At 26.8% G+C, this 24,651-nt stretch overlaps 1 protein-coding gene across 2 annotated transcripts in view; it reads left to right on the forward strand.

The window, feature by feature from the left end:
- Nucleotides 1-1,932: 1,932 nt before the first annotated feature.
- LOC100208480 (prolyl endopeptidase) overlaps nt 1,933-24,651 on the forward strand; it is a 60,785-nt gene continuing 38,066 nt past the window's right edge. For both annotated transcript variants that reach the window (XM_065796402.1, XM_065796403.1), the window contains exons 1-3: nt 1,933-2,141; nt 9,683-9,778; nt 17,392-17,560. In XM_065796402.1, the coding sequence (XP_065652474.1) occupies nt 1,945-2,141; nt 9,683-9,778; nt 17,392-17,560 (462 nt within the window). In that variant the 5' untranslated portion in view covers nt 1,933-1,944. The remainder of the gene's footprint in view (nt 2,142-9,682; nt 9,779-17,391; nt 17,561-24,651) is intronic.

The following is a 24,651-nucleotide window of genomic DNA, read 5'->3' on the forward strand; positions in this document are numbered from 1 at the left end:
AGACAAAAAGTGTTCTGGCAGACCATGCAAAACGACCATTCGAGAAGATCAGCTTTTGGTTCGGGCAAGTCTGGCTAATCGCTTCGACACAGCATCTGATGTAGCCAGTTACAAGGCAACAAGAACCGTAAGGAAACACCTTTAGCAAGCTGGGTTGAATAGCAGAATTGCTGCCAAGAAGCCATTATTGCGGCCTGACAATCTTGGGAAGCGACGAGCATTTTCAAGGCAACACAAGAACTGGACTGTTGAACAGTGGAATAAAGTGTTGTGGAGTGATGAGAGTTGTTTTACTGAATTCTCTGGAGCAAAACAAGCGTATGTTAGAAGGAACGTTGGTGAGAGATTTAGTTCTCAATGTGTTGCACCAACAGTGAAACATGGTCAAGGTTCCCTTATGATTTGGGGTTGCATGTCAGGATTTAGTGTTGGCCGGCTGTTTCGTTGTACAGGCACTGTTAACCAAGACAAGTACATAGAAATACTCAAATTAACCATCTGCCACCAAGCTTTTTGGCACGAATAAGACGTTTGTTTTCCAACAAGACAATGTTCCCTGCCAAAAAACAAAGCCAAAAAAGTTATTGAATACTTTCGAACCGCACGCATCAATGTGATTGAATGGCCACCACAAAGTCCCGACTTGAACCCCATTGAAAATTTGTGGGAGGAACAGTTAAAAATGGTGCAGAAAAGCAAGCCCAGCATTTTGGATGAATTATGGCAACAGTTGGGGTCTGCTTGGCATGCAATCCCAATTGCCACAGTCCAAAAGCTGGTACAGTCAATGCCTAGGCGCATACAGGCAGTCATTGATGCGCGTAGTAGACACTCAAAATATTAACATTTTTTTAAATTTATGTTGTTTTTTTACAAGTGCTATGCTTTTATATCATTTGAGTCATGTTTGGTGCTGTTTGGTGGTGCCTTAACTTTTGCATGATAAAAATAAATGACTTTTTTCTTGTTTTTCCTGAGTGTGGCAAAGACTTTATGCCGCTACTGTATATATAATAAAATATCCTAACCCTGGCTAATAACTTCTGCTATATAATAACCGGGGCATGGGTTGTAAAAAATTATGTTAGTGTATTCTACAAATAGAGTGCTCAATGTTTATAAAGTACAGAGCAATAATAAATTAGTAAAAACACTTATCTATCTTTTATCTTCAACATAATGTTTCACCATCAGCAAGTTTATCAGGAACTTCCTGATGAACCTATTGATGGTAAAACATTATTTTGAAAATAAAAGATAGATAAGTGTTTTTACTAATTTATATATATATATATATATATATATATATATATATATATATATATATATATATATATATATATATATATATATATATATATATATATATATATATATATATGTATATATATATATATATGTATATATATATATATATGTATGTAAATTATGTTAGTGTATTTTACAAATAGAGTGCTCAATGTTCTTGAAGAACAGAGCAATAACAAATTAGTAAAAAACACTTATCTAACTTTTATCTTCTACTTTAAGTTTCACCATTGCTGGATCATCAGGAAGAATTCTCTTCCTGATGATCCAGCAATGGTGAAACTTAAAGTAGAAGATAAAAGTTAGATAAGTGTTTTCTATTAATTTATATATATATATATATATATATATATATATATATATATATATATATATATATATATATATATATATATATATATATATATATATATATATGTATATATGTATATATATATATATATATATATATATATATATATATATATATATATATATATATATATATATATATATATATGTATATATATATACACACAAATATTTATACATATATACTTGCATATATATATGAAGGATGAAAATAAAATAAAAAAAGTTTGAAAGTTGACCAATGATAATTACAGTTAACAATTAAAAATGCTTTTTTTTTTCAGTATGACTAAAATAATTTATCCTACTGTTTGGCGTGATGAAGAAAAATATGATAACTATCATGGAATAAACATTCCAAATCCTTATCATTGGTTAGAAAACTCTGACTCAGATGAAACCAAATCATTTGTAAAGTCACAAAATACTTTATCTGAGTCTTTTATTAAAAATGGGAGAATTAGAAATCTGTATAAAGAGCGGTAAGTTGTAAAAACATTTTCTTGTAACTTTTCAGCCTTAAAAAAGGTTTTTTTTTAATTAAAGACTGAATAGTGCACCCTCACTAAAAAATAAAGATTAAAAAGAGTTTTTTTTTTGTCCAACTGCACTGCCAGATTTACCCATCCTTTGCTAAAGCTGTAATGATGATAAAGATGACATTGCAAAAGATTTCATTGAATTAGTCAAAATAAGTCAAAATTATATTGATCCTTAAGTATTGAGCAATTTTTCAGAAATTCTCTAATATCGTATGAAACAAGATTTAATTTTTTAGACCTAATTAATATGCCTCAAAAACACAGTAGAATCATACATGATTCCATCAATAAAGTAATTGTATTGTAGAACCAAACAATACAGATAGCGTTCCAGCATGCACAGCACCTAGTATAGCACACTGGTTCAACACCTAAAAGATCAATTTGTTGCTCAGTGCCCTGGATCACCCAATCCTAACCCTAATGAAAATATTTGGTTATGGAGGTTAAAGATCAGCATGTTAAAGTTTTTAAACTTTGTGTGCATTAAAGTAACACCAAATGTTATACTTTTGTCTTGTTTGATTGTCGAATCTTTCCCCAATTATATTTCAACACTAAGATCAACTGTTAAAAAACAAGATAAATGGAGACTCATTACTTCTGGTGACTTTAGCCCAATGTTTACAGGTCACATATTTGTGCTTAATGTACCAATGTAATCTTTTTTTGTGACTTTCCTAACATAAGGTTTTTTCCATCTGATGCTTTTAATTAAATGAAATATTGTCCACTTTAAGATATTTGTATGGTTCAAATAAGTTTCTATCGTGTGCTTTGATAAGAATTTTTTTAAATGTGTTAAGAAATCTTCTCTTTTTAAAGTTTTAGACTTTTTCCCTAATTCATCAGACCTTACAGTTTTCTAATGAGTGTGTTTATATTTCTTTGCTAATCTAGATTTTTTCACAATCAAGTAAAGTTTTTGTTGATAAAAACGCTTTTTGATGGATTCTTGAGACTCTCCTTGATAAGCAACTTCAACCTATCAGTTCTTTTCTAAATATTAAATGCGGCCATTTCAATCTCTCTAATATTTAACACTCTTTAAGCTATTCAAAATGAACCAAAAATGGAAACAACTTGAAACTTTCCAGAAATGTGAAATACTATCATACAATTTAGTATGTAAAAGTTACAGTTATTTTAAAAATTAACTCTATGGAGCATGACTGTCGTAACGCTTACTTTTAACCACTTCTAAACAAAACAGCTTTGTCAGACTTTATGCAGCGAAAGGCAAAAAAAAAAATTTTGGTCGTGATAGTCGTAACCATGATGGTCGTAACAAAAAATTCAATGCTTAGAAACAGCAAATAAAATGATGCAATCAATGATTTAAGAAAAAAAGTATAAATGATTATAAACAACTATGTATATTATGTTTAAAAAATGCAACATAACATTTTCAAAGTTCTTAATTATGGGTATGTGATACAATTTTTAATGCTATACAACAAGACTGTAAATAAGTGTCAAAACATGTTTATACAACCCTTACAACTTTAAAACCATGCCATGATACGATCAAATGATTTTTTTAAATAAGTTTTTTGCTTAAAAGTATTTTTAAATAGTTAAAAAAAAGAGTTTTGGATTTTAGTATGTGTTTTCATAACCTTTTTCCTTTTTTATTTCTTCTTTCTTGCCGAGTTGCCCATATATATATATATATATATATATATATATATATATATATATATATATATATATATATATATATATATATATATATATATATATATATATATATATATCTGTGTGTGTTTAGATAACTATGTCTGACGTCACTGGCTATCTTATTGACTGCTGCCGCAAAGAAATACTACTACATTGAATGAGGGTTTAGGATGGGGCAAAAATCTTTTCTTTCATTATTTTTTTAATTTTTTTCTTATCTTTCTGAAAGAGCTGTATGCTTAAGATAAGCAAAGCCAGTAAGCAATTGCTGATCGTTATACGCTATATTTGATTTATATATATATATATATATATATATATATATATATATATATATATATATATATATATATATATATATGTATATATATATATATATTTATATATATATATATATATATATATATATATATATGTATATATATATATATATATATATATATAAATCAAATATAGCGTATAACATATATATATATATATATATATATAAATATATATATATATATGTATATATATATATATATATATATGTATATATATATATATATAAATCAAATATAGCGTATAACATATATATATATATACATATATATATATATATATGTATATAAATGAAATATAGCGTATAACATATATATATATATATATATATATATATATATATATATATATATATATATATATATATATATATATATATATATATACATATACATATACATATATACATATATACATATATATATATATATATATATATATATATATATATATATATATATTAGGGATATGACTTTTTAATTTTTTTTCAAATAAAATGTTTCCTGTATCATAAATCGATGAACTTTTACCTAAAATCATAAAAAAGGCCCAAATAGCTTTCTGCAACAAAAAAAGGTCACCCCCAAAATAAAAATTTGATTTACCATTTTTATACATTCATTTTTGACCGATGTTTTAATCTTAAGCTTAATTCTCAGCTTAATTCTATTTATTTCATTATTTTGTTATGAATTTATAAATATAACGCCACACGTTACCATGGCAACGAAACGGCCGTGTGCCGGCAAATACTTGGAATTGTTATGTGATGACGTCATTGTGTTACCATGGTGATATAGACGACTGTAACAGACTGTAGAAGAATATAGAACTTAGTAGAACATTCTGGAAGCTCTAAATAATTATATAAGCGAGCTGCTGTCAGAGCTCAGTGTTGATAATGTGAATAGTTCTATGAAGTACTCTGCGTGTAACTGAGCTAATAAGGAACTACTGTAGCGAACTAAAGACGCTGTAAGTGTACGAAGTATAAGTAGTTGTAGCATTATCGTTAGGATACGAACTGGATTATCGAACTGTTATCAACATTGACTGGATTATCGAACTATAATTGGATTACTATACAGTTAAAGTATTTTATTAATTAAACGACTTTATTAAACGGATATTTACGCTCAGCTATCCGTAAAGTCGTAACAATATTATATGATGTCTCACAAGAAAAGTCATACCACAGTAACAAAGAACAAGAAGACTTGGACTAAAAATTTGGTGAGATTTCAAGAGTCACACAGAAGAAGAGGAAGCGTGGCTATAGAAGAACATTCACTCGATGAAAAATCCAGAATACCACTTCAATTGCAGATCGTAGGAAGATACCAGTTTCTCGGAGCATATGTTAAAGGAAGAAAAGAACGAATAGACCAAATTTCTAAGGAAATTACAAAATTGTGGGACAATAAACTGAATTTTCCACGTGTGTCTGATCAAGTGATAAGAGCAAAGCTTATGAAGGTGCTGAAGGTCTATGATGAATGTGTCAAGCGTGGAAAATATGATGTTCTCAATGCATTATTTGACATCACGAAAGTGAATGGCCAGTGGTTATCCTCGGAAGATAAACGTCTATACCACCTACAAAAAGAAAGTAAAGGACAGGTGGGGTACTCAACAGGACAAGTGGCAAGTAAAGAAACCATTCACCCTTCCAAGAGAAGGAAAGTCCAGTCTGGAACAGCAATACCTTCCACATCACAAGTCCTGTCTACCACAGACAGTGGTACTGAATCTGAAAACTGCAAAAGTAAGAGTGAAGATGATGAAGACGACGACGGTGATAAAGACGATGATGAGGACACTCAGAAAAAAACTAGAAAGCACTACAAAAGTAAATTTGCTGTAAGTATGGTTACATCAAGTGGAGTTTCCACAAAGAAAGCTGCTAAAATATGCAATGTATTATCACAACAAGGTATTGATATTCCAACTCCAAGTCAATCAGCAATTTACAAGTCCATATTCAAAGAGGCAGGTAAATTAAAAAAAAAAATTGATACAACAACTTAAAATGGAACAGTGGTCCTTACACTTTGACGGCAAACGAATAGATGATAAGGAATATCAGGTAGTTGTACTTCAGAATGAAAGAACTGACGTGAAACTTGATGCACTGCGTTTAAAAGATGGCAAAGCTGAAACTGTTGCTGAAAAAATTGCTAAACTTATTGATGAATACAATTTGTGGAATTCAATTAAGATGATCATTACTGATACAACAAACGTCAATACTGGGAAGAGAAATGGAGTTGTTGTGAAGTTGCAACGTATGTTTAAATTAAAGGGTGTCACAATACCACAATTTATCGGTTGTCAGCATCACGTACTAGACAGGATTCTCCGTCTGGTGATGGACGAAGAACTTGGGGGTGATACCTAATCTCCAAACATTGAATACCCATTTGTGTCTGAACTGTTGAATAAGTATGATGAACTGAAGGATAAGTTTGTGAATGGAACTGTAGAAATTCTTGATAAATCAGGGTGGAGAGACGATATGAAGTTTTTGTACCATTTAACAAGAGTGTTTAGGTTCTATGAAGAACAAAGAAACTTCCCTCTGATTCACTTTCAGAACATTCCTAATATGAGCAATGCCAGATGGAACTCAAGAGCCATTCTCGCCATTCTGGCGTTCATTCTTATGCCTGAAGCGAGAAAGAATTTGGAGAAGGTTTGCAGGTTCATTTCATATGAGTGGGCAGAACATTGGTTTAGTAGTCAAAAGTACAATGACAATGACTTCAAGAATTTATCTGATGTATTGAAGCCTTACAAAAAGGCATTGCAGTCATTCAAAAATCACTGGAAGAAAGAGCCATCCGTCATCGACATACCACGAAGTAATCAGATAGCTGAACGTGCAATCAAGGTGATGCAAGACCTGTATGCTTCCTGCAGAAAGAAAGACAAACTGCAACTTCGATTCATTCTAAGTAATAAGCGCTAGACTCTTTATGAGACGTGAGCATCATGTGACCCATGTACTAAACACAGTAGGCCTATAGACACAGACAGTTATGTATATTGTTGTACTAGACGCTTTGATACTGTTAATTTTGTAATACTTGTATAATTATATATCACATAATGTTTTTTGTTATATCACAGTACATGTTGCATAAATAAATAAAATAACAACAGGAGTATGACTCTTACAACATCTTCAGCCTTTAATATTCATTTACTGTACAAAAGTGTACCTATTGAAAATTCGGTTTTTTGGTTTTGGGGTGACCTTTTTTTTAAAATATGTCAAAATGAAACATCTATTCGTTCTTTTTACATAAAAGTTCATTGAATTACGATACAGGCCTAGTAGGTTGCAAAAAAGTCATATCCCTAATATATACACACATACATACATACATATATATATATATATATATATATATATATATATATATATATATATATATATATATATATATATATATATATATATATATATATATATATATACGCTATATTTGATTTATATATATATACATATATATATATATATATATATATATATGTATATATATATATATATATTTATATATATATATATATATATGTATATATATATATATATAAATCAAATATAGCGTATAACATATATATATATATATATATATATATATATATATATATATATATATGTATATATATATATTTATATATAGATATATATATATATATATATATATGTATATATATATATATATATAAATCAAATATTGCGTATAACATATATATATATATATATATATATATATATATATATATATATATATATATAATATATATATATTTATATATATATATATATATATATATATATATATATATATATATATATGTATATAAATCAAATATAGCGTATAACATATATATATATATATATATGTATATATATATATATATATATATATATATACATATACATATACATATATACATATATATATATATATATATATATATATATTATATATATATATATATATATATATATTATATATATATATATATATATATATATATATATAAATCAAATACAGCTTATATACGGTTAGAAAAAAATTAAAAACCAAAATTTATGTTTTTTTAAATAATTTTATGATTATTTAAAAAAACAGTTTTAATATTTTGTTGGAGGTTAAGCTAACTTTTGAGTTGTATAACTTAGTTCAAAACTTGAATTGATATGCCTTGTTTTATTTGGTTATATAGAACTTTATTTTTTAAATATTTTCTTTTATTAGTTTAAAAAAAAATCAAAATGATTGTTTCAGTTAAAAAAGCTTTGGACTTTTTTTTTCACATACATGCTGAATAAAATTTTTATCAATTTTTATTTTTTATCAGGAGGCAAAATTAGTAACAATAAGTATACATTAAAATATATCAATGGACATCCCCAGTTTTATTACATAAGACTGCTTATCTTTTTAATAACTAGCATTTTGATTTATAAATAAGGAAGGAAAGAGTCTCTATGAAAAATTAAATTCAGACTTTCTTTCAACACTAAATATTTTAATTTCTAAATTAATAATAAATGTGTTTTATTAAACTTAAAATAAAACTATTGCTTAGTTCACAAGTTTACATAGCGCTCCAAAGATAATGTGAATTGAAGCTAGTCCGTTGGAGAATATATTGGAGAAAAATATCACTTCCTTTAAAGTTAGGCAACCAAATATTATATTAAAGGTTTAAAATTTTTGGTATCACAGTATCCTTTGGATACATTATGCGGTAGTGGTGCAGTAGTAGAGCACTCGCTTTATAAACAAAAGGTTCCAAGTTCGATCCCCACCAGGTCCCTAGTAGTACCGCGCTCAACTTGTTTCTCCGCGCAGCGGCCTTGTTCATCAAGGTTTGTGTTTTAGAGCTATAGAGTTGAGAGATGGTTATAACCACAATTAAGTAGTCTCCTCGTCTGTATTTTTGTTCCGAAAAAGTGAACAAATTTTTGATGAAAAAACGGATTTCTCTCATCAACCACCCTCCATATTCGCCTGATCTATCACCATATGGCTATTTTCTATTTCCAAAACTGAAAACCAAGAACAATCCTATAAATGACATAAAAAAATCTATGCATGCGCTGGTTGATCGTGCCAAACATTGTATTGAGTCTGATGGAACCTATTTTGAATAAATAATAACTTTCAATGATGATATAATGTGTGTTTTATTTTTTATCCATAAAATTCGTTATTTTTGGGACACACTGTGTATATATGTATATGTATATATATAAATATATATATATATATATATATATATATATATATATATATATATATATATATATATATATATATATATATATATATAATATGTTTACAAATTTGATGAGCCTTGATGTAAAAATGATGAGACACTGAGTAATGTGAAAAAAAGTTAATAAGTGATTTTCTAATCATTTATATATTTATATAAATATAAAAATACTTTTTTTCTCACAGGTTAACAGAACTTTGGAATTATCCAAAATATGGCTGCCCTTTCAAGAGGGGAGAAAGATATTTTTATTTTCACAATACTGGTCTTCAAAATCATAGGTATGTCAAGATGTGTTTGTTTCTCTTATGTGTGTGTATGTGTATATATACATATATATATATATATACACACACATATATATATACTTATATACATATATATATATATATATATATATATATATATATATATATATATATATATATATATATATATATATATAAGTATATATATATATATATATATATATATATATATATATATATATATATATATATATATATATATATATATATATATATATATATATATATAATATAAATATATATATATATATATATATATATATATATATATATATATACATATATATTTTCCCTATTTTAGGAAGACTTAGCATACAACAGAATATTATCAATTTATTTTTTCATAAATGGTATCTTTATAAGAAACTAATTTTTTATTTAAGAAAGCAGTCAGTTAGTCGAATCTAATTAAAAAAATGAAATAAAAATATTTTTATTTCAATTATTATTTTTTTTGCGGTCTTTAAAAAAGCATTGGAGTTTATTAAACAATTATTGATTTATTTTGAAAATAACTTTAGCCTTTTTCGTTTTAGTTACAACAATGTTATTTATGTTATAGTGGTATTGACTGTTATGCAAAAAAAAAAAAAAAAAAAAATTAACAATCACATTTTGTAAGCAAAATAGTCAATCTGAAACTTGAACTTTGTCTTTTTTTTGATGTAGTTTGCACAAGAGTTTTTAATTTTTCAAATCTATAATTAAAAATAGTGAAAAGAAGAAAGTGGTTTATATTTATGAAACAATTATACTTTTGCGAGAGCCATAAATTGCTTCTGTAAACCACTTTAAGGAAGTGTGGAAAGCGAAAGCTAAAGCTCTTGCTTCCCACTGAGGCCTGTTTAATTAATAGGGTTGATAAAAATCATGGTTTTTAAAAAAATGTATTAAAAAAATCAATTTTTTCATTCAAATCCGTTTTTTTTTTTAAATTTAATTGGATTTTTTTGATTTATATTTAACTTTTTTTACCGTTTTGAAATACAAACATTTACTTTTAGTTAAGTAAAAAAAAAAACAGCAACTGGTTATTTATTTAATTATTTAGTTTTATTATATAATTGTAACTAAATGATATATAGTTGTAATTAAATGATATATAGTTGCAACTGAAAATGTTTATTCAATACTGTAATTATTATTCAATTAATTTGAAACATTTTAAGATCTTTTTTAATGCTGATTATTTAAAAATGTTCAAAGACTAATTAATTAATTTTACTGATTCCAATACATTCTGGTTAAATAGTTTGGTTAAATAGGAAAGCCAATTTGCCTGCTTTCTCAATTCCTAAATATTCTTTCTATGCTTTCAAATGAAGCAACAGCTGATAAACAACTTTTGTAATTCACACAGTCATTTCCTAAATTTCCACCAATCACATGATTTTATAGTTAGAGCAATATTATCTTCTGCTTTAAAATTAAGTAAAAGTGGAAGAAAGTTTAGTTTCTTTGAAGCCACAAAATCTATTCCAATCTCTATTTTTCTTTATCAGTTAAATCTTTACCCTTATTTAAGATTAACAATATCAAGCCAAGAGCTTTATTCTTTTGATTCTTTTCAAAAACTTCTTAACATCTTAGCTTAGGTCTTAATTTCTTCTGAAGGTTTTTATGCATCACTACTTTGTCACCAATAGTACTATTGGTGACAAAGTAGTGATACCATCATCAAAGCATCAGATTTAATGCAACAGCAATTGGTTCAAGCATTTGTTACAGTTCTTCTTCACTTCAATTTACACCAAGATTGTTTATATTATTTGTAATATTCTTATCAATTAATGCTGTTTTTTTTCACAAATTATAATATTAATAGAGTTGAATAATATTTTAGATAGGATTCAAGACAATCAGCCAATGTGATATCTTTGACTATTACAAGTTGTTATCAAGATTTTGCTTTGTATGTTTCAAATAACAAAACAGTTGTTTGTAAAATATTTAACAACTTTAAACTACCTGCTCCTTAATGTTTGGAATCTTTAACTAAGTTGAGCATGTGAGTTGAACATCCATTCGTAATAGCATTATCATCCTCTCAAGTTTTTAAGATGCAAGATAGATATCTGAATTGATTCTTGTTGATGCTCACAAACTGTTAATTCTTTATAAATATTGCTCCACTATCAATACTCATGGTTAAAGACTAATCATTTTGATAAACTCCGGATGGTCAACCATTCTATCTGCTCATTAATTGCTTCTTTTTCATATTTTTTGGTTTATTAAGGTATGAATCCAATTTAGTTGACACTATCATGTTACTATTTGCTTATGCCACTTCTTTCTTATATGTTGTTACTATTTGCTTATGCCACTATCTTCTTATATGTTGTTACTATTTGCTTATGTCACTTCCTTCTTATATGAACAAAAAAGATTTACATCTTGACTTCAGTTTTATTAACCTTTGTGTTTCCTTATTTGCCTGACTGATATTTTATACACTATCTCAACCAGGGTTGCAGAAAAAGCGGTTTTTTTGAAAAAAACCAAAAACCATAGGTTTTTTAAAAAAAATCAAAAATACCATGGTTTTTTTGGTTTAAATTAGTTTTTTATTAAAAAATGCCATATTTAGTTATCCTTTTAAATTAAAAAAAAGCTCAACGCATTTTATTTGAATAAACTATATTCTTTATCAATATTACTATTGGTTAATATCAATATTGGTTTCTTAACTTAGAATGAACAAGGCCAAAAGTTAAAAAAATTCTTTCGATTCCAGCACTAGAAGCTGGTGCATTTAATAAACCTTCAATATCCACTATGTTACAATTTCTAGAGATTTCCACCATTTTATTGGTGATACATTTTTTAAAACAGATTCACTATACAAATAGCTTTTATGGAATGGAGCAGATTTGGCTTTTAATTTGAATATTATTGGTAACAGATTCTTGAACTCTTTATCTGCGAAATTCATGGCAGCTTCATTTTCATTTTCAGAAAGATTATATCCAAAATATCTAGGATCTAGTGTGTTTGCCAGTAAATGAGCATCACTGACAGTCTGTCACTTATTTTTTTTTGATCACTTTGCAACTTATCTAGAGCTACTGCAATTGGTTTTAATATTTTAATAAATCCTCTGCATTTCGCTTTATCTGTATATCACTTACTTTTTTACCAATCATGGGATCCAAGTCTTTATTTTTTTCAAATATTGTGAAAATGATGCTCTGGTTGTTGACATATTTTTCAAGTGAATCACACTAAATTCCAGCGAGTTTCAGTAGGAAGTGGCAATTTTGTTCCTCCGCTTAATTTATAAATTGCTCCAGCTTGATGATTACTTCTTATATATTTTATTATTTGTGTAACATGCTTGCTCACATTTTCAATGTTAAGATCATTTGCTAAAAGATTCAGTATATGAGCAGCACACCCATAAGTTATGATAATATCTTTTTCAGATGACAGTTCTTCATTATGTACATTACTCCAGCCATCAAAAGACATGGCTACAATTCTCCCATTCAATACATTACATTTTTTAATTTCTTCTGTGTATACCCTATCTAATATTTCTCCTCCAATTTAAGTTCTAAGGTAGAGTGTATCCTGGATGAAGCATATTGATAAATTTTTTAAATTCTTTGTGTTCAATTGTTCTGAAGCTAGAGTTTGTACTGTATATAAATCTACCAAGTTGCAGATCAAATAAATCTTTCTCTTTGAGGCTTGTTTGTGTGAAAAACTTACCAATTTTCAAATATTTATCAGCTGATGTTGAATTGGGCTGAAACCTTTTCATTTGTTGTTGTGATGTTGATGGTGAGTTACCTTTAAAATGAAATTGCAGTTTATTGAATTATTCTAAATATATATGTTTACAATTTAGGGAAAGTATAAAATTTAAAATGACAATGCAGTCATTAAATTACCTTCAAGAAGTTGTTGATCTTTAATTGAATCCATAATTTCATGGGGTTGTGATTGCTTGCACTTTTTTATATGTTCATGCATCCTTTGAATTTGACCTTGCATTTCTTTTCTACACGCATTACAAACTGCTCTACACCCCTTTCTTTCTGGAACAGTCACTCGTGTATATTTTAACCAAATCATATCACATTTGCACCCAGTTTTTTGAGTATTATACTGTATTATGATGCATCACTTGTTATATAATATATATATATATATATATATATATATATATATATATATATATATATATATATATATATATATATATATATATATATATATATATATATATCGTTAAGAAAACTTCCTGATGAAATAAGTTCGTCAGGAAGCAATGCTTCTTGATGAACCTATTGAAGGAGAAACAGCCTGTAGAAGAAAACAGATAAATAAGTGTTATTACTAATTTATTACTGCTCTGTTCTATAATAACACTGAGGACTCTATTCTATGAAAAAACAAAAACAAAACTCATGGATTCAAAAAAAATCATCTATATTGAAGATTAGTTTTATTTGTGAACATAAACCTCTTTTAGTTTCCTGTTGTAAGTTCAAATCTTTTTAAAAAAACATTAATTTGGATTAAACCAACATTTTTTTAATTGGTTTAAATCATGGTTTAAACCAATGGTTTAAACCATTTGGTTAAAACCATGCAACCCTGATCTCAACAAATAATAATGTTCTAATCATATTGAACATCAAAATATTACATTTACCAATACTTTTGTGGGTTTTTTATTTGAGCTTTCAAACATTTTATTTGCAACCCACAACTTTTTCATTTAGCTTTATTATTCTTTCAATGTCCAAACTGCATACCAGCTACATACCAAACTACTTGACCAGCACCAGTATTATTTTTATTTTTTAGCTATATTGTATTTATAACTAAAAAGCAATTAGTCATTATAAATGAATGATTTTTTTAAATTTCTTACTAAAAAACTACTTTTATATAAAAAGGAATATATTTATATTATTTATATAATTAATAACAACAATATAAATTAATGTATTTAGTCAAAGGTTAAAATAAGGGTAGTCAACCTTTTCATAACTACCGCCCCTTTTTTTCAAGTCAATTGTTAGTAAAATATTCTTACCACCCAGCTGTGGTGTTCTAACCACCCAGCTGTGTTGTTCTTACCACCCAGCTGTGGTGTTCTTACCACCCAGATGTGGTGTTCTTACCACCCAGCTGGGTTTAAACAATTATAAAGTAGATTTACAGAAAATTAAAGCATACAAATACAATATTTTAGTACACTATAAAACTATGTATAGCAAATTACTGCATTATAATAAATTACCTTGTGTACACAGTGTTAAATGTATTACCTTATGTAATTATATGTTCTCTACTTGAAAATTAATGATAAAACACATATTTTTATATTGATTTATTAATACTTTGAAATACATAGAAATATAAGTTCTGTTGTAATTAAATGGATTAACTAATTGAATTATAAATGGGAAATTAAAATGGTATCCTTGGAGCTTATGCTTCAATGTTAAATATTTAATATCTGGTTCTGTTTTTTGTAATAAATAAGCTAAAGTCTCCTATTTTAGAAATATAAAGACAATTTATTTTTTTGGTCCTAGTATGGTTAACAGCACTGTTTTTACTAGATATTGAAAGTTTCAATAAATTGAATACCTTTTTCCACCTATTTATTATAAGAAAGGCATTTTTTTAAATTTTGCCATAAGTTTTCATATCCAACAATGAAATTCTATTTACTTCCTTCATCATATTTGATTTCTAAGAGTTCTTTAAACTTTGCATCAACCTTATTATTTGCTGTGTATAGATTTTTTATCCAGTCATACACCTTAAAGTTCAAAATATCTTCAAATTGTTTTTTCATGTCAGATTTCAGTTAATTAAAGCGTCCACTGAGTTTTTTACTGAGTTTTTTATTGAGTTTTTTATTGAGTTTTTTACTGAGTCTTTCAATATTCTCCTGAGTTAGATCATTTTTGTTCAAGAAATTGATAATGTTCTTTATTTTAATAGATTATGATGGAAAAGTTAAAGTTTCTCAATAAATAATGACACAATACTTTGGCAACTTTTAAGGGTTTTTTTAGTGCTTTGGAGTTGTAAATAATACCATTAAATTTCTTAAAAATATCTGCCAAGTAAAAGTCATCTTTTTGAGCATTGGATTTGATTTTATTTACAACTTGAATTACTTAATGATGAATGAAGACTTAGCCTACATCTTTTCCTACAAAACCTTTTATGTGCACTACACAATGAATACATAAAACATTGTTCCATGGTTATTGTTATTCAAAGGGATAATTTTTTTTGTAAAGTATGTATTCACACTAGTAAATATTGATAATCCAGTTGTATCTGTAGTAAGATTTATTGCAAGTAGCATTTTTTTTTTTGTAAATTAATATTTTCATCAAAATAACATACAAATGACATCAATAAAGCGTTATTGTCTATAATGGTAGACTCATTCAATTGCATAGAAAATGAACATTGTTGGAAAACATTAATCAGTTAATTTTCCACGTTAACTTCTATTGGATCAGTTCTATGCTTTACTGTAGTATTGCTTAATTGCAAATTTTTTAAACCTTGATGTATCTTTTGATGCATGACTATTAAACTCTTTTATTGAAAGGATTATTAATTTTTGCCCAATGTTAAAAATTTTACCACTTTTTGCAATTAATTGTGATATGCCATTAGAGGCAAGTAGTCCATCTTTGTTCATGGCATTTTTTTTTTTAAATGATGCAACAATTGTTGACCAATAAGGAATTTTTTATGTAATTCTTGAAAATATTCAATCGGCTTGTCTTTATCTTTTTAATGTTTTGTGGACAGATGTTTTCACAATCTTTTTGACTTCATTGCCTCAGATATTTTAGTGAATAGCTATGAGTATATTTCTTTTTTTAGGACATTTTTTAAAGTTTTTTCAATTTTTCTTTAAAATAAAAAAATTATTATAATTTGCTTTGTTATTTATTTAGAACTATATACTAATAAATCTAACTATGTATTTATAAGTCTAACTATATTGACAAGAGATCGCAAATTACAAATTGAAATAATTTTAAGATAACTAATGTGCTTTTCATTTATATATTATTTTAATCGTCACTGCCGCAATTATATGAAAGCAACCCATTTTTAATGTTTTTTTTAAGGAAAAATTGTAGACATTAAAAACAGAAAATATCTTTCTATACTAGAAAAAGTTCCTACTGTCCACCAAAAAATCCAGGTTGACTACCATTGGTTAAAATATGAAACAAAAAATTATAACTAATATATAACAATATACTAAAACTAATTTATCTAAAAGTTATTTTTTGCTAGTGTATTGCAATCAATCAATAAATAAATCAGCAAAATATTGTTATAATAAATAAATATAAATATTATAAATAAATGATAAAATCCATAAATAATCGTTAAAAACAATTAAAATCAAATAATTCAATTTAAATCATGATATTTAGTCATCTAATTTAAATCATGATTTAAATTGATTTAATTCAACCAATTAAATGAATAGATTTAAATAACCCTTTTAAAATAATTTATTTTTTCTCAGTAGATGATGGTGTAAAAAATATTAAGCAAACTATTTTTTATATTTTAAGAGTGCTATACATGCAGAATTCGTTAGATTCTGAGCCAGAGATTTTCCTTGATCCAAACACTTTTTGTGTAAATGGATCAATATCTATTCAACAAGTTAGCTTTTCAAAAGATGGAAACACGTGCGCCTATGGCGTGAGTTCAAAAGGATCTGATTGGACGACAGTTAAAGTATTTTTTTTTCAAAAACACATGTTTAATTATACGTTAAAGTAGTTGTTATAGTAGTAGTTGTTATTATAGTAGTAGTTGTTGTTATTATTGTTGTTGTTATCACTATTGTTGTTGTTACTGCTGTCGTTGTTATTTTTAATGCTGCTGTTGTTGTTATTCTTGTTGTTGGTGTTGCTGTTGTTTATATTGCTGTTGTTATTATTGTTGTTGTTACTAATGTTGTTGTTGTTGTTGTTACTAATGTTGTTGTTGTTGTTGTTACTAATGTTGTTGTTGTTGTTGTTACTAATGTTGTTGTTGTTGCTATTGTTGTTGTTACTAATGTTGTTGTTGCTACTAATGTTCTTGTTGTTGTTATTGCTGTTGTTGTTATTGTTGTTGTTGTTTTTGTTGTTGTTGTTTCTGTTGTTGTTGTTGCAGTTTTAACTTACAGATCTCATAATATAAATATATGTTTTGTTTATATAAAGGCCTTGTTACAAGCTTTTGCGACATAAAAGAAAAAAAGCATGTAAATTGAACTTAACTCAGATTATCATATCATTAAAAGTTAAATTTTTATTTTTCATATACATAACATAATAATCTTTGGTTTGCCTTAACACAATTTAGTTTTTTTTTTTTTTTAATGCAATTGTTTATGGGCAGCAATTGCTTATGGGCAAATTTCTTAACCTTTAATTACTTAATTTTTTATGATTTTATATTTAATGATTTAATACTAATATTATATAATTTTATATTTAATGAATTATTTTTAATAAAAATTATAAATAATTTGTAGACAACCCTATGAATTAAGAAAAATGAGGTCGACAAGAATAATTTACCGACCTCAATCTTCTAAAGGTCAGCAAAAAAAGTTTGATACAAAGGTCTTACAATAAACATAGAAACGAGGTCTGCAATTTTTTGCCAACCTCAAATGTTTTAAGATCGGCAGTTAGGTCGGCATTGCCGAATGCCTACCCTAATTCCGAGGGTTGTATAGATAAATTTTATCAATTAATAATAAAATATATAATAGTAAACAAAATATCTTAATATTTAATTATTTACATCACATAAACTGTTGCATTTTTTAAATAATTATGACAAATAATTATTTATCTTTGATAAATCTCTTTATCAAAGAAAGATCAAAAAAAGGATTGAGTTGCATGGAAAGATTGTATAAAAATAAGAAGAAAAAAAAATTATGCTAAATATCATGTTTTTTTTTTTTCTATAGTTGTTCCTTCCACATGTTGTTAGAAGCTTAATTTTTTTATAATTACAATTTTGTACTATTATATTTAGTTTCTGTTATTTATATATTTACAATTTTGTACTATTTTATACAATTTTGTACCATTAAATACTGGTTTTAAAAAGAAAAAACAAAAATAAACAACCAATTTTTTTAAATGATTTGGCTTTAATAAAATCTTTGTGTTCTGTTCATTACGCATTTCTAATATGCGTTCTTTCTATGAATAATCTAAAAAATTAATGATAATTGAAAAGCCTGTGCACAGTGGGCCAAACAGCTGTTTTCACGGACATTGGTTCATAACTTTTGAACAGAAAGTGCTATGGGGTTGATTAAAGACTTATTGGAAAGGTTTTTATGTATAAATTTTGGAAAAACTAAAAAATAATTTTGCTGCAGGTTATTTAGGTCATAATTTAAAAGAACAAAATATTGAAAATATCATAAAATTTGCTTTTTTATAGGTTATAGCAAAAATAGGTATAAATGTTTATAAATATGTATGTATATTTTGTAATACAAAGATAACATAGGTACATCAATGGCCAAAATAATAGGAATTATCAAAAGAAGTACTAATTTACGTAATTTATTCATATGTTAACATTTTAAAATATGTGTCATCTTCAGATAAAATGTTATTAGAGACATTTTGTTTATGAGAATATTTATTAGAATGTCCTCATTCATACCAAAATTTGCAAAATGGTTTTTACTTGTATCTCTTGTCAAAAAAAATTTTGATTAGACGATATCCACATTTAGTTAATTGTGTATGCTAAATTGACAATTTAGCAGTTTTTTGAAAGTGAAAAATTTTCTTGAAAGCCTAGTATGTTAGTCCAGTATCAATCTTAATATTTTGTTATTACTTTTTAACCCTGAATTATAAAGATTTCCCAGAGCACTTTCTTCATTATTCAAAATTAGCGCCCAAGAATGACCAATCAGTTTGTGGCGATGGTGTTATACTGATCCATGTAAATTTATTTTTGTAACAGGTGAAAACTCGTTAAATAGGAATAAATAAAAGTCTGTACAATAGAAATATACAAATATAGTTATATTGATCCACATAAATTTTTCTTTTTGAGGAAAATACTCAAAGAATTACTGAGAGCACCAATTAGAACTTTTGAAATTTTGCATGATATTAGGCAGGTAGTTGTGCAATAATTAAATCCCTGTTTGATTTTTTGTGCAATAGTTCTCTAGCTATATAACTTGTTGTTGTTGTTCCTCCTTTTCCAATTTCATTAAAGTAGACCCATTTTATACCTGTTTTGTTTAATATCTCTGTTTGTAATGAAGACTCTGCTTGCTTCAGAAAGCTATTTGAAGCACTGAAAGGGGACTCAGACCAATCAAAAACACCAGCTTTCACATGTACAACAGTTTTCATGAAATGGTCAAATATACCCAGTAAAGCATGAAGAACCTAAAAAAATATCAGTAATTTCTAAATGTAATAACTTTTAATATCAAGTATGTTCACATATTAAAAATATAGAATATAGAATAATATGAACACTATTAAAAGATACCAATTTACTTGTATTGGCTTCATCACAGATTGGAATTGGTTTGATGGTTTGTCCGGCCCTTGTGATATAATTGGGTTTTTTGTAAGTAAAGAAATGTCTTCCTGTTCAAGTTGGTTAAATATTTCATTCATAGTTATGTTGTCATGATTGATTACAAAACCATTTTCAATTCTTTCAATATTCAAACACTGATTTTTTGAGCATGTGCACATCATCACAATATGCACCTCCAACAACACAAGCACAAATTGTTGAAATTGACATTGTTTCTATTGGAAACTTATTGAAAGAGTTATTCTTTAACATACTCTTCAAGCAAGGTTTCCTTTACCAGCTTTGAATTATAAGCTAGCATAGCCCATTTTTTTAAGTTTGTTTTTCTTCAGATGCAGATCTTTGCCAGCTTTTCTGAACTATTGCTTTTTGTGCAAATGTCAATTTATCAGAGCCAAGTGCCTTAGCAATTACTAATATACAACCTATTATGTTTGCAGAAATAGTTTTTGATTGTTTATTTTCCTCAGCAATAAAAATTTTAAATAATTCAAATTCAGTGAGCTTCATTGTTTTATTAAACTAAAGATATAAATATTTTTGTTGATTCATTGTCTAATAACTATTTAAACAAAATGATTTAAACTTAAAATAATATAATTCAAAATATAAACAAGTTCATGTGAAAAGTAAAAATGTTATAGTATTACTATATACACCACAAAGCCTTCAGTTTTGATTTTAACTTTTGCAATTTGTTCATTTTAAAACAGATTTCAATGCTGCAGTATTTTTTTAAATTAATGGTGGTACTAACTAGATTAAATTTGGAGGGTGGAGGTTATGGTCAAAATTGGACTTAATCCTTTTTTTAATTTATAGACATTTTTACTGAACACATCTTCCCCTTATGAAAATACAAACAAAATAATGTAGAACTATTTACATTAATATTTTTGAATACATTTTACAAAAAGTTTAACTAAAGGGGTAGGGTCATTATTTTACATTTTTTTAAAAGTGCTAAGTTGGCACAATTTAGTTAAAAAGCATCTTATTCCTCTTTGTTATAGGAGTTTTAAAATATATGGGTTTACTAGTGCCAACTTAGCACTTTTTGAGATAAACTATTTTTTCTGATAAAAAATTAGTTAAAAAACATGAAAATTTTGCTAAATTTTAGTTGTTTCATTAGGTTTAACATGAAAAAAAAATTTTGTGCTATAATCTATGATGTTAACATTCACATTTCCATAAACTGCAGTCTAAGATTGTTTCTACATACAATTATTACATTAGCACTGCTTATATAGTGACGTTTTTTCTTATATAATGCCAAATATGACTTTTATGTGTCATTTATACCTATTACATATTTTTTGCAACAAATTTACATTATTCAAATTTGTATACTTCCTGAACAAATTATGCTTTTAAATTAATTTTTTTTTTAATGAACTGGAAATTTATTTGGCTTTCAATAACAACTAACTTAAATTTTTTTTGGTAACATTGATTTTTAAGCAATGTCCACTGTGCTAAAAGCAATGTCCACTGTGGTAAAAGCAATGTCCACTGTGCTAAAAGCAATGTCCACTGTGCTGTGTTAAAAAGCAACATCAAAATAAAAATAAAAGTAAACAAAAAAAAATTTGTTAATCTGTTTACTTTTTTTTTTTTTAAGTAAGTTATTTCATAATAGAGGTGAAAATGTTTTTTACATTAGTAAATTATTTAATTGCAATAATTAATTTTTTTAAAACGTGCTCACACTGGCCCTCAACAAATTCAAGATCGATAAAAATGTCAACAAAAACTGTTTGCAGATCCTTTTTATACTTTTTTTTGTAGATCACGAATCTGTTGAAGTTAAAATCTTAGCTGCTCGTCCATGATTTATGACTAACTTTTAATTTAGTCATTAATTCAAAATATATTTTTTCATCTGGCATATGGTAATAGAGAAATCTGTAAGTTCTAAAGTTGTTATTATTTATTAATTACTTCAGCTATCTGCAATGCTTTTGAAAGTTATCATAAATCTACAATACGCAAAAAACCACACTTTTGCATACTATAAATTAGGGGTGGTAAGCGAATAACGATTAATCGATTAAAAACCATTAATCATTAATCAATTAATTAACAAACGATTAATCGATTAATTTTTTTTTAATATAACAACTTTGCGTTTTTTGTTTCAAAGATTTTTACGAACATTTACAAGCGTTTTTTTAACAAACAAGACTTGTGTTGACTTGTATGTTGATTTGCCTTTATTTTCCGGCATCCGGTCAAATATTATTATAAACAAACAAAAACAATGCTTTTTTCATAGTGCCGTTTCTTAACCACCATTTACAATGTCGTTTAGAAAAAACCGCTCTGAAGTTTGGAAACACAATTAAGTTAAAAGTTGTTCAAGAGCTTCAGAAAAAAAAATTAAAAGGAGAAAGGTTTTCAATTTCTCTTGATGACTGGACTTCTGGTAAAACTAGAAGGTATTTATGTCTCAATGTACATTGTTCAGACAAATGTCACTATGGTCTTGGAATGATTAGAATAAATGGTTCGTTGCCTTCAGAAAGAGCTGTTAATATTGTTATTGAGAAATTAAATGAATTTGGCTTAAATTTGATCAATGATGTTTTTGGATGTGTTACTGACGGTGCATCAGTAATGAAAAAAATGGGACGAAAAATGGGAGTTATACACTAACTTTGCTACTGCCATGGAATTCATCTTGCTGTATGTGATATTCTTTATAAGAAAAAATGCTTAGAAATAGAAACAACTCAAGAAGAAATAATGACTGATGAGATTGAAAATGAAACATCTGATTCCGACCCTGATGATAAAAACAACACTGAAGAATGCTGGAATGAGGAAAGTAATAGCTCTGTTTCACAGGAAATCCAGTTTAATGAGGACTATGGCATTATCATATCGAAGGTTCGTAAAATAGTCAAACTTTTTAGAAAATCTCCTCTTAAAAACGATTCCCAAAGTATTTGTAGAACAGATTTAGGAAAAGAACTCAAGCCTATTTTGGATACTAAAACAAGATGGAATTCGCTAATAAGTATGTTAAAACGATTCTTAAAATTAAAAAATGTTATTGCAAAGGCTCTTGTTTTTATATCTAGAACAGATTTAATTTTAAAAGAAGAAATAAAACACATTTCTGATATTGTTCAGGCTCTACATGTTGTAGAGTTAAGTGTTATGGAACTAGGGAAAAGAGACCGTAATCTGATAAAATCTGATAAAATTATTTTGTTTTTACTACAAAATCTTAAAGAACAAAATACTAACATTGGTCAAAAATTATTTACTGTTGTCTCGGAGAGAATTGTTGAAAGAAGAAAATGTAATATTGCTGGTTTACTGTGCTTTTTACATAACCCAGCTAACTATAAATCAGACTCAGAATTTCTAGATAATCTTTTGAAATACCCACATAAAAATAAAATTGCTAAAACGGCTAGAGAAATATACCTATGTTTATTTCTACATGAGGAAGTAGAAGCAGCATATCAGTCTGAGTTAGAGTACACTTGTAATGAAGAACCATTAAGAAAAAAAACTAGAGGTGAAGAATTAGCAGAAATAATAGCTAATAGAGCTTCAGCAGCAGGAAAAACTAAAGGGATAACTTTTAAATCTTCCCCTCAAGAAGTTCTTGAAAGCACTGGAAACAGGCCAAGTTCTTTAGAAAAGATTTATAATGCCATGCTTATAATGCCAAGTCTTCCCCCGTCTTCTATAGAAGCAGAAAGAAGTTTTAGTGCAGCTGGTTTATTTGTTACTGATTTAAGAAGTAGCGTAAACGATGATACTGTTGATAATTTATGTTTTTTAAGATCATATCTGATTAAAAGAGAAATAAAATCATAAAAAATATAAATTACTTTTTATTAAGCCACATACACATTTTTTCTAAAATTAATAGAAAATTAATCAATTAATCAATTAATTTTTCAAAATTTAATTGTTAATCGATTAATGTAAAATACTGATTAATCTACCAGCCCTACTATAAATCCAATTGGAGCAATTGCTAAGTGAATTAGAATGAAAAGAAGTAAAAAATTGTTTTTATTGATATTTTCATAATTAATGTTAAAAAAAGCAGAGTTCAAACAAATAAATAGAAAATAAAAGTGTTATAAATGTCTCGAACTAAATTCCACAACAGCTTTCATCAATCGCTCCCCATACAACACATCAGTGATTAAATTAGTTTGATATCGTGACCAATACTTTCAAAGTTCCCTATGGAATTTTTAAAGTATTGG

This window comes from Hydra vulgaris, chromosome 04, assembly GCF_038396675.1.
Source record: "Hydra vulgaris chromosome 04, alternate assembly HydraT2T_AEP".
In the NCBI taxonomy this organism is placed as follows: Eukaryota; Metazoa; Cnidaria; class Hydrozoa; order Anthoathecata; family Hydridae; genus Hydra; species Hydra vulgaris.